The sequence below is a fragment of the Aquarana catesbeiana genome, linkage group LG04 (genome assembly GCF_042186555.1).
Source record: "Aquarana catesbeiana isolate 2022-GZ linkage group LG04, ASM4218655v1, whole genome shotgun sequence".
Taxonomy (NCBI): Eukaryota; Metazoa; Chordata; class Amphibia; order Anura; family Ranidae; genus Aquarana; species Aquarana catesbeiana.
The window spans coordinates 548,500,507-548,513,295 of NC_133327.1; the positions used below are offsets into that span (position 1 = coordinate 548,500,507).

At 41.1% G+C, this 12,789-nt stretch overlaps 1 protein-coding gene across 3 annotated transcripts in view; it reads left to right on the top strand.

The window, feature by feature from the left end:
* The window catches only part of SIPA1L2 (signal induced proliferation associated 1 like 2), a 330,522-nt gene that overhangs the window by 218,994 nt on the left and 98,739 nt on the right, over window positions 1–12,789 (top strand). For 2 of the 3 annotated variants that reach the window (XM_073627936.1, XM_073627937.1), the window contains exon 11: window positions 8,860–9,012. The exons of the other annotated variant lie outside the window; for it this stretch is intronic. In XM_073627936.1, the coding sequence (XP_073484037.1) occupies window positions 8,860–9,012 (153 nt within the window). The remainder of the gene's footprint in view (window positions 1–8,859; window positions 9,013–12,789) is intronic. 3 annotated transcript variants of the gene reach the window in all.

Sequence of the window (12,789 nt, forward strand, 5' to 3'; positions counted from 1 at the left end):
CACTGGCAGGGAAGGGGTTAACACCAGGGGTGATCAAAGGGTTAAGTGTGTCCCTGGGAGGTGCTTACTAACTGTGTGAGGGACGGATACACTGGAGGAAAAAAGAGATCCATGTAGCACAAGATCTCTCTTTTGCCCCTGGACAGATCAGCGGTTTGCCTTGTTTACATAGGCACACCACTGCTCCATCTCTCCACTGAACGATCACAGGGTCGAGGCAGCTATCGCAGCCACTGGACCCGCTGATTGGCTCCCGCTCCCAGCAGAAGTGGTCCTCCGGCGACGCACACGTGGCTTCCACACCGTATGCGCAGCCGTTCCGCCCAGCTGCAGTATATATGCGGTGGGTGGACCGGAAGCAGTTAAAGGGTTTGTAAAGTCAGGAGGTTTTTTATCTTAATGCATTCTATGCATTTTGATAGAAAGCCTTCTGTGTGCAGCAGCCCCCTCGGCCCCCCTAATACTTACTGGAGCTCCATCTCTGTCCAGCAATGTCCACGAGTGCCTCGGCCCTTCTGATTGGCTAAAACACAGCAGCGGCACCATTGGCTCCCACTGCTGTCAATTAAAATCAGTTAGCAAAACAGGAGAGAGGGCGCGGGGCCAAACCACAGCTCCATGTCTGAATGGACACACAGAGCTGCAGCTCGGCTTGGGTGCCCCCATAGCAAGCTGCTTGCTGCTGGGGGCTCTCAACAGAAGGGAGGGGCCAGAAGTGCCGTAGAGGCACCTGAGAAGATGAGGGTCTGGGCTGCTTTTTGTAGAAAAAAAGGAGACTTTACAATCACTTTAAGTGCTATTTCAAAAATAAAGTAGCAACTCACATTTTATGCCATTCAACATAGTAACAATCAAATAATAAAATGAGTGTAGCACTACTCAAGTGAAAAATCAATAAATTACAAGCCAGCTTTTGAAAAATGCTAAAATATAGTGCAAATAATTTCACTCAAATAAATTTGTTGTAACCCAAAGGTCTTTTGTGCCCATCCATAACTTAAAATAACAACCCCTTTAGAAGTCACATTGTTTGATTGTGATGAAACGCATTGAGCAGAGTCTGGGTGATGTCATCCCACATGAACCAGGAAGTGCTCATTTGTATGAGACTGACTACACCAGTGACTGTATAAATTGAGCTGTTTACTCATGTACACTGAGTAATCGCGTACACTAAAATGTGAGTGTGTTTTAATTTTTAAATGCTTTGAATAAATGTGTTTTAAACCGGTGAGCACTAAGTAGTGTTGCTTTGCTTTGAATGACGATGGAGAAAAGTGGAGATTGCCTGGTACTTCTGGACCCCCAGGAAAGGGAAAAATGCTGTTTATGGCTTCTATATTATACAGGTCCATAATTTTAGGTGTGAGCACATCCTGATTGTTAAGCACTGTTGGTGAAAGAACTGTGGATTAGAGACCCAGAGAATATTTGGTGGCACATAAGGTTATTTGTAATTCACAACACAAGAAACATTGTGGATGTTGTTGTTTTATGTTACGGATGGAGACAAAAGACCTTTGGGTTAATACAAATGTATTGAAATTATTTGCACTATATTTTAGCATTTTGCAAAAGTTGTTTAGTAATTTATTTTTTCACTGGAATGGCGCTTCACAATTTATTGAATATTTAGATTGTTGCTTTGTTGAAAGGCATGTTGGTTGGTAAAAGATTTCATTACACATATATGGTAATATGGTCATTTATTTTTCACTGGAGTAGCGCTGCACTTTCTTTTCACATCCATGTATGTAATGCTGTAAGACCACAGCACAGGAGCATGGTATTAAATGTCAATAGCACAAATCAACCTTGGCACCAATATACCTAGTAATACAATCATTAAAGGGGTTGTAAAGGTTCGTGTTTTTCACCTTAATGCATCCTATGCAATAAGGTGAATAAACACCTGTCAGTGACTGGCCCCCAGCCCCCCCCTGTTTTACTTACCTGAACCCTCGAACTTGTCCCATGGGGATGCGCCATCTCTCTGCTAGGGGGTTCTCGGCTGTTGATTGGATAGATTGATAGCAGCGCAGCCATTGGCTCCCGCTGCTGTCAATCAAATCCAATGACATGGGCCAGGGGGGGCGGGGCTGAATACTGCCGTCGGGCCATTCTGTGCAAAACGAGCTGCACAATGGAGGTAAGTTTTAAAAAATAAAATAAAATGAACCTTTAGTGTCACTTTAAGTGTTTTGGACTTCTATCTACAGATCATCTATTTTTCATACCTCCCAACTTTAGAACTTGAAAAAGAGAGACAAGTTGGCCTAAATTACACGCAACACATAAAGTGGGAGTGGATCCTTGCATTTGTAGCACACTCTAGTGTGCTATTAGTGACAGTGCAGGCAAATCTATGTTTTTTTGGTTCATGCTAAAATGAGTCTTTGAATTTGGGCCAAAAGTTTACTTCAGTAGAGGGCTGAATGACTTATACAGGCAGGTCTCTGGTGCCTACCGTGGTTCTGAAAAGTTGGAGAATGTTCTGGAAACTGGAAGGCGGAGGCCAGGAGGGTTGATCTGCATACTTATGGGAGTTTGGCCACACCCCAGGCATTGGGCCTGGCATGGTGGATAAGCAACCCTTAAATATGGATGAGTCATGCTGGCAGGGAGTCGGGTGGAAGAGGGAGTGCTGAGGAGACTGTCGATCTCCCTTGAGGAGAGCCCCTGGGGGGGTGGGGGGTGGGCTCTGCCTCGGGTTGGGGCTCGGGCTGGCCTGGGAGGATTCTGGCAACATCACGGTCCAGAGGTTCAGAAGGAATCTTGCCTAGGAAGCAGCGAGAACAAAGAGGACAATATGAGTACAGCACATTCAAGAACCTGCAAAGGGAAATACTGTCACATATAGAAAGCCTTTCTGGAAGAAAGCATTGGGCTTAAATCTTTCCTTTACTTTGCCTGGGAAATCTTCAGTAGCAGCCAGGTGAGCTAATGAAGAAGCACCCAGGTGGGCTGGTAGTTCCTGAGGTCAGTGGATTTGGGATCAGTGTATACAGTGTAGTTGAAGCCACTTCTGTATGTAACCTACAACTTTTGTGCTATTTCCTAAAAGTAATGGGAAGTTCCTAGTCCTTAAGGGCCTGTTGCTTTTCTGTTGGTGTTCAGGAAGAAAGACAGTTCTGAAGCGTGTACATCGGAAGGAAGTTGTCCCCGATTTTAGTTGCTATCAAGTTGGACATCCCACAATCCCTTTTCCCATCCAAGTTATTACCCTTATTAAAACATATAAATCAAGCTCAAAGACTGTCCCCTGTGTCTGGAGAAAGTGTGGAGAACACTTGTTGCCTGGCTGTGCAGTGTTGGGGGACCCGATTACCAGCGGCTCCTTCAAGGGTGAGCACTACACTATTAATATTGGACATAGCTTAAAGGGCATTGTTGAATAAAGCTGTTGCCTATTCAATGTATTCATTGCACACATATGCCACTGTCCTTGTACCCAACAAAATACCCCTTATTTACTGTGCTACACATTAGATTCTCATACATGTGCATCAACCTCAGCACATAAATCCTTTTAACAGCATATACATTATCTAGTTATTTTTCATAACATGATGATGATGTAAAGTTAATATATTTTGTTAAAATCAAAATCTGAAAAAATACAGCTGGTTTATGTTTCAATGTAAAGGAAGAGCAGGTAGTGCCATATGGAAAGATCACAAAGGCTTTCCAGTCATGTTAGCCTGACTCTCATTGCGTTTCCCAGCTTTCTAGAGGAAGAAATGTGATTAAATATACCACATGTGTGCTGGTAAGACAGCAGTATTTATCACAAAGCAGTAAAAAAAAATGAACAAAAATAGATTACATCAGAGATTGTAGCCTCAGAGAGCATAAAGTGGATTAAATTGCCTACTCATTTTGAAATGTGCAGATATCTGCAGGGAAAGCTGTCTACTTTAATGAGCTTCCCTTCTACTCTGTGGAGTATGATTGTACATTTGTGTTAAATCTCCAGATCTCATGGATAAAATGCACAGGTAAATATATAACATCTTATTTGTGAACATTGGTGCCGATACATAAAAATGATTATTTTACTGATTTTACCAGCTAAATGCTGTAATTGTGGACTTGTGTGCGATATTTACAAATGAGGTATCATTCTCACAGCATGGCAAAGCACAGCTATGACCTACCCCCACATTGCATAAATAAAAGATTTTGTTTAAAATATTTTTAATTGAATATGTTGATTTATTAACAGTCTACTTGTTTGAACAATAGATTAGTGAGGTTGTAGGAAAGAATTAGGGTTTAACTCGGTTGACTGATTTGATTATTTTGTTAAAATTGACCTTGACATCTGCAGCAACTATAACCTGCATAGTTGCATCCACCCCCATCCTTAATCGTTGGGCCTAACATAAATGAAAAATGGGAAAACTATTTACCTTAGACCTGGCTTTGGCATTGGCCCCAGTTGCTTACCACCCCTGTTGCAGGTGACCTCTGCTCATACTCCCCTAATAGTTTTTTATAAGGGTTTACATCTGAAGAGTCGAGTTTAGCTTCACTGAATGGAAACAAGGCCTACCCCCTGTCCACAAGCATTTTATATCCGATACGGTCTTTCTAGATGTTTTCACCCAGCTACTGGACCCTTATGCCCATAGAAGTTCTAAGCATGCTCCAGCACCAAAAGAGTATCTCCCTGGTCCTCTTGAGACCGTGAGTCCAACCGGGCCCGCAACCTTTATTTGCTCATTTCTGAATCCAAACATCTGAGACAGGCAGTTTTTTTTTTTTTGATCACAGAATCATCTGCAGTTGACTTATATATACAAGGGCTTGTTTCAATCCTTATTGATACAGTGTGTTTTACCCCGCATTTAGAAGATCAGCCTGCTGTTTTAGGCCCTAGAGCTTTGACAGCTGCAAAGACCTTTCAGCTGTACCCACAGTTTCAGGACTTTCTTTAATCAGACTTACTTGATTTGATTGTAGCCGTATTAGTGCAATTGTGACAGAGAAAATTGAGTACTGTCCGTGATACTTTTTTTATTTGCACTAACTAACATAACTTGTCCTGAAAAATTGTATGTTAGTGCAAATAAAAAAAGTATCACGGACAGTGCTCAATTTTCTTTAATCAGACTTGAAACACCCTGAAGGGTCCTGTCCACCTGAAGCTGTGCCAGAGCATTTCCAGTGGTTCCTGCACACTCTGGATGCTACAGTGTTCCACACTAACAGAGGTACTAAAAGGGTCAAAGGTATAAATTCCTTTAAGGACTTCACTGATAGAAAGTTAAATTCCTTCCAAAATCTCAGTATGAGGTTTGGCCCACTCTCCTATGTTGATAGAAGCTTTTATCCGTAAAACCACACCAGAATGAATTAAATTCCATAGAAAAAATCCTTCCACTGCTCGGGTGGATCCCCGCATTATGGAGAAGTTGGGGCAGATGTCTTGAACCCTGATTTTAACCTGTGACATCTTGGTACAAGCCTCTGAACTTGTGTCCAGCATAGGACTGACGTCTGTACAAATGCATGGAGCACTCTGGCTACATGTGTGGGACACTGATGAGATGTCCAAGGAACAGCTTACAGCTTACTTTCAAGGGACAACATCTGTTTGGTCTGGCTCTTGACACTGTCATTAGCAACACCTTTGGCCACTACAATATGCAACCAGAGCACAGAAGATCAGCAGAAGGGTCAGAGGAGCCACATCTTTCTACCTAATCTGCCTAGGCTGTGCATACTTGCAGATCCACTGAGGCTAACGCTCTCTCTGGCCATAGATCCAGAAGTTGAAGATCTGTTACTGTCTTTGACAAGCCTTTGGCATGAAGGTGCATCCCCATTTCTACTAGTGAAAAAATGTTCGCACATCTGGTTGGGTCTCCGGGCATCAAGTCTCCTTGGCTTTTGTTTGTTTGTGATACCCCTTATAGCTCACAAACAAATTACTTTTAGATGACATCTATTTTAGCTTCCCCAAAATCTGTTTCCTGTGCTACTACATATAGCTGTGCTTTTACCCAGGCCTTATCCAGTTTCTTGCACTGCAGGACCCTGTTCCTGATTTGGTAGGAACTTAAAGTGAAACTGTACTCGCTTGCTCTCCAGCGATATGATGTCCAACAGCTTCCAGGCATGGATCCTTGGCGGTTTCCATTGGCCAGGCCGAGATTATCTCACAAAAAACACAAACCTCATTTGCTAGCATGAATCAATTTAAAAGTATTCCGAATTTTTTTGACAGTAATGCAGTATTTCTAGTTGAGTAAAGGTTTCAAGTACTTCTATATATGATTAAGTAACTTTTGGCCCCATGAGCCCATTCCAACACCTTCCCCCATAATGAAAGCATGCACAAAATGGGACAGTCTATATTATTAAATAATTGTTAAACCTAATCAACAACCCCATGCATCATTAAACAGTGTGAGGGAGTCTTTAAAGCGGGGGTCCACCTATCTATCATTTTTTTTTTTTTGAGTACATTCACAAACTTTTCTTCTCAGCATTACATACTCACATATTGTGTGTAATATATCCGCCTGTGTCAGATTTCGTCGGAAAGAATAACTTATATTATTCACTGCAGGCGGTTTCCATCTTCATTGTGGGCATTTGAAGCCCACAAGCATTTATTTCCTGGATGTGGTGAATGCTGTGCTCCCAGCATTCACCGCTCGTTCCCGCACATGCTCAGTGGCATCCTGGGAAGCCTGAGACTAGCTCCCAGGAGTCTAGGAGAGGCTAGAAACACACCTACTCCCACGGGAGGAGAACCAGGAAGTGCAAAGAAGAATAGAAAAATAAAAGGTAATTACGGCGATTTAAATTTTTTTAAACGGCATGTCAGCATCTAGGCAAGGAAGAGAATACATACAGATATTGTTCAAAATTTGGGTGGAACCCCGCTTTAATAGTACTGCTGTTACTAGGACTGCTCTGAACCCAGGCCATCAGTTGTACCACTCAGGGGTCTAACTGCACCACAGTGTAAGATAGTTCCATGGGACCAACAGAAGGGACAGTCACCATAACATATCCTAAAAACTACCTAAATCTTTTATTAGCTCTCCTTCAAAAATCCTCTGTATGCCAAGCTGCTATGATAAAGATAACACCAACTAATTAAACCTTTAAGGGCATGCGTGGCAGCTTAACCCTAGGACCTCTCCTTTCTATGTGACTTCTCTATTTTCTCTTTCCCAGCAATCTTTCTCTTACAGCCTTTCCTTTGGTATGACTAACAGTAGTCAATCAGTTACATTATACCCTCTATTTCTCTTCCTTCCTTACTTTCTTAATCCCTTCTAGGCCTATTCTTCCTACCTCATTCATGCAGTCCTTCTCTGTTCTGTTGGAGCTTACTTGAAGGGGTAAACAATTAGGTGGATTTATTTTTTTTCCCCACTATTCTGTTAATATGTGCTCATTAATTGGTAATTGGAATATCTTTAGACATGCGCTGAATAGTGTATATTTGTATATTTAGTAGAAAGCATCTAGCGGCTTGATCATTTATTGAGAGATTTTCAGGCTTCCCTACATTATGTCATCCACGCCTTTTGACAAACCAGTTTTTTTGACCAGATATTCACATTGACAAACAGTTTTTTTAATGTTAAAATATTTTTGTTATATCATTATTGTTATTATACAGTATTTATATAGCGTCAACAGTTTGTGCAGCGCTTTACAACATGAGGGCAGACAGTACAGTAACAATGTAATTCAATACAGGAGGAATCAGAGGGCCCTGGTTGTTATAGCTTAACAACTAAAAGGGAGGGTCAAGGAATACAATTGTGGCGGATGAGCTGATGGAGAATGTGAAAGTTCAGTTGTTAGGTGGAAACGGATAGCTCCCAACTGTCCCTGATTTGGAACAATGTCCTTCTTTCCTCCTCATTTTCATCTGATCTACACTATATTACCAAGAGTATTGGGATGTCTGCCTTTACACACGCATAAACTTTAAAGGCATCCCAGTCTTAGTCCGTAGGATTCAATATTTTGTTGGCCTATTCTTTGCAGCTATAACAGCCTCAACTCTTCTGGGAGGGCTGTCCACAAGGTTTAGGAGTGTGTCTATGAATGTTTGACCTTTCTTCCAGAAGCGCATTTGTGAGGTCAGGCACTGATGTGGACAAGAAGGCCTGGCTTGCAGTCTCAGCTCTAATTCATCCCAAAGGTGTTCTATCGGGTTGAAGTCAGGACTCTTTGCAGGCCAGTCAAGTTCCTCCACCCCCGAACTCGCTCATCCATGTCTTTATGGACCTTGCTTTGTGCTCAGTCATGTTGGAACTGGAAGGGGCCATCCCCAAACTGTTCCCACAAAGTAGGGAGCATGAAATTGTCCAAAATGTCTTGGTATGCTGATGCTTTAAGAGTTTTCATCACTGGAACTAAGGGGCCAAGCCCAACCCCTGAAAAACAAACCCACACAAAAATCCTCCCTCCACCAAATGATTTGGACCAGTGCAAAAAGCAAGGTCTATAAAGACATGGATGTGTGAGTTTGGGGTAAAGGAACTTGACTGGCCTGCACAGAGTCCTGACCTCCACCTGACAGAACACCTTTTAGATAATATAGTGCATATAGCTGTTTATAAAATGCACTATTTATCTTTCAAAAAGTGTTTCCCAGTGCTAAACCTTTGATCCAATGTTTTTTGTATAATTCTCCTTTACGGGGGAGTAACAGGGCATGTGTCCTAAGCCTACATACTTTTGCTAATAGGTGTCCCTCATTCCCATCTTAAAACGTTGGGAGGTATGGAAACGGGATAGGCTTATAAATGCTCATATGGCTTATTGTTCATCATTTACAGTGTAACTTATTAAGAAGGCAGTATTTTTATTTATTAAATACAGGCCAATTCAAGATATTGAAAGTCCACAAATATCCCAGGGTGCTGTTATTGATCCAAACCAGCCTTACAGAAGTTCACCAAGTAACCAGTCTTCCTCCAGTGACCCAGGGCCTGTTGCAAGTGTTCAGTGGAGACATCATATAGGATTTGATGGGTAATATGCAATACAGTGTTGTGTGAGTGTGTGGGTGGGTTGTGCCTTTGCTTATATGCTATATGTACTCTTTTATAATCGTAGTTATATTTTATTTTTTTATTCAAAGTTATATAAATGATTACACTATAGAGGTACATGTTTATAAAACATTGCTTCAAACATTCCCGTGCATTAATCAAAACCCTGGCCTTGGCTTTGAAGAGAAGTACTAAACTCTGAATAACCCTGAATATTAGAAGACTTTAGAATATTGCTTGCTTTCAGAAAGTGCCGTGTACTAGCCAGCTGTTCCTGTTCCCAGTGGCAACTGTTGTTTCATGTCTTTGTTGTGACTTAACCACCTAATTAGCATTCAGCATTGGTCTAAGCTCTAATTTAGTATGGATTCCTGTACCAGTCCTTGGATCTAAGCTGTTGACATTTAATCAGTTTAAATTATATATGCACATGCTTGCAGATGTATGTATACCTACTTTTGCACGTTTGTCTTTGTTGAAGCATGTGATGAAGTTTTCACATTTATGTGAACCGTATGTTTGCTAAGACAAGGCTGTCAGTAACAGCCATAATCACACAATAAGGTGCTGAGAGCCAAACACATCCACTGCCTGGTGACTGCTGTCTTTTCATATTGATACAGTACATTCCTATATACATTACAAGGTTGTTAGCAAACTTAACTGCTTTTGTTCAGTAGATTTTGTGGTAGATCTTACCAGTGTCTTTTCAGAAAATATCTGCTCACAATTAGCGCATTAATACTTTTAGTGTTGTAATAAGTAAAGACATCGATTTCACTTAGATAAGTAAATGAAATTAATTTACACTACATTCATGTGCATGGAAGAATATTTTTCCCTTCCACATATTTTGGTATTTACAGTGAACATAGCTTCAGTTTGCTAACATTCTCTACTCCTATAGTAAATCAACCCCATCAAGTTTAATTCTGATTAATTTGACTGATTAAAAAGGGCTAAAATGTAATTGTAACAATAATCCTATGAGTACATACAATGTATGTAGTAATATTCCAGTTAACCATAATGGATAATAATGCTTTATATACAGTAGCATCCTTAGCAGAATTAACATAGCTCCCAACTGTCCCTAATTTTGAGGGACTGTCCCTGATTTGGAACAAAGTCCCTCTTGCCTCCTCATTTGTCCCTCATTTTGGTTTGATCTACCTAGTTCTATGTAAAATGCACTTTTTATCTTTCAAAAAGTGTTTCCCAGTGTTAAACCTTTCATCCAATCTGCATTTGTAAATTTCAAAAGCCAGTATAAAGTAATAGTAGTGGTAAAATAAAGCACTTGTGGGTTTAGCTAATTTATTTTTTTTTGTATAATGCTCCTTTAACGGGGTTCCACCCAAATTTTGAACAATATCTGTATGTATTCTCTTCCTTGCCCAGATGCTGACATGCCGTTTAAAAAAATTTAAATCGCCGTAATTACCTTTTATTTTTCTATTCTTCTTTGCACTTCCTGGTTCTCCTCCCGTGGGAGTAGGCGTGTTTCTAGCCTCTCCCAGAGTCCTGGGAGCTAGTCTCAGGCTTCCCAGGATGCCACTGAGCATGTGCGGGAACGAGCGGTGAATGCTGGGAGCACAGCATTCACCACATCCAGGAAATAAATGCTTGTGTGCTTCAAATGCCCACAATGAAGATGGAAACCGCCTGCAGTGAATAATATAAGTTATTCTTTCCGACGAAATCTGACACAGGCGGACATATTACACACAATATGTGAGTATGTAATGCTGAGAAGAAAAGTTTGTGAATGTACTCAAAAAAAAAAAAAAACGATAGATAGGTGGACCCCCGCTTTAACCACTTACCGACCGGCTCCTGTACATATACGTCGGCACTTTGAAGAGGGATATATCTCGGTAACGGCTGCAGCTGCTGCCACAACCGAGGTATCCATCTTTACAGGAGCCGGTCGTGTTTCCGATAATGGTGGGCGAGATCACCGTTATCGGCGGCGGGAGAGGTGCCACCCCCCTCCCGCCGCTCTCCCGCGCCCTCCGCCGCTTACCGGAGCCGTCGGTAGCAGCGGAGGAGATCGGGACCTGTCAGTTCCTCGGTCTGGAGACAAGTAAGGCTAAGATGGCGCCCACCCATCTCCATACCATAGGACGGCGGAAGAGACTTCATAACATCAGCTCCGCCCATATGTCTTAAAGGCATTTTTTTTTTTGTAATTTTTTATTTTTTATTTTTGCATTTTAGTGTAAATATGAGATCTGAGGACTTTTTGACCCCAGATCTCATATTTAAGAGGACCTGTCATACTTTTTTCTATTACAAGGGATGTTTACATATTATTGGGAGAGCAATAATTCTAGCCCTAGACCTCCTCTGTAACGCAAAACATGCAACCTGCAGAATTTTTTAAACGTCGCCTATGGAGATTTTTAAGGGTAAAAGTTTGACGCCATTCCACGAGCGGGCACAATTTTGAAGCGTGACATGTTGGGTATCAATTTACTTGGTGTAACATTATATTTCACAATATAAAAAAAAATTGGGCTAACTTTACTCTTGTCTTATTTTTTTACTCAAAAAAGTGATTTTTTTCCCAAAAAAGTGCGCTTAGAAGAACGCTGCGCAAATACGGTGCGAAAAAAAGTATTGCAATGACTGCCATTTTATTCTCTAGGGTGTTAGAAAAAAAACAATATATATAATGTGTGATGGTTCTAAGTTATTTTCTAGCAAAAAAACCTGTTTTAAACATGTAAACACCTAAAATCCAAAACGAGGCTAGTCCTTAAGTGGTTAAGGGGGTGTGTCCTATGCCTAGTTACTTTTGCTGATAGGTGTCCCTCGTTCTTATCTCAAAAAGTTGGGAGATATGGGAATAATGCTAGATACTATTCTCACTTAGTAATGAGCAATAGTCTGCAATAATTGAGTTTCTCTTAAGCAAGTAAAAGTAAAACCATGAGTACCGTATTTTTCTGTTTATAAGACGCTACTTTTTTCTAAAATCGTTAGACTGAAAATTGAGGGGCATCTTATACACAGAAGTCAGCCTAGGAGAGAGTAGATGCATAGCTGCCTATACCTTGTCAAACAGGCTTCCTCCAATCACGAACCTTATGTTACTGACGTCAGAGCTAATGCGGTAATTGGAGGTGGAGAGTGCGCAGATGCGATCCCAATGAAGGTGAAAGGGGGGAAATGCAACAGGGAGCGGAGTGTTCTAACCCGATAAAGATGTCACAAAATAAAATAAAAATACCGTTAAAGGATTGTCTTACTCTATGAAATTCAAACTGAATGTAATCAGCTATGCATAAGAGCATGGAAATAGAGCTGCAGAGAGACAGTTTGGACCTTCCCCCACTGAGTATATGATCAGACAGTGGAGAAAACAGGAAGAGCAACTCCTTAAGATGCCAAAAACAAAGGCCTTAAGAGCAAAATGGCCAAACTTGGAGCAGAGGCTTAAGACTTGGATTATGGAGCAGCATCAGAGTGGCTTATGTGTATCAACCAAGCTTATTCAATGTCAGGCAAGAATGTTTGCAAGCAAAATGAACATTGTTGATTTTATAGGAAGGGCAAAATGGTGCTCAATTTCATGAGGAGAGAAGGGTTGGCCATGAGAGCATGACCAAAGTTAGCTCAGAAAATGCCACCAGTTTATGACGATAAAATCCAACAGTTTCACTCTTATGTCATACAACTTTGGAAAAAATATGATTTTGAACCAAATCAGATTGCAAACATAGACAAGGTGCCTGTCAATTTTGATGTGCCT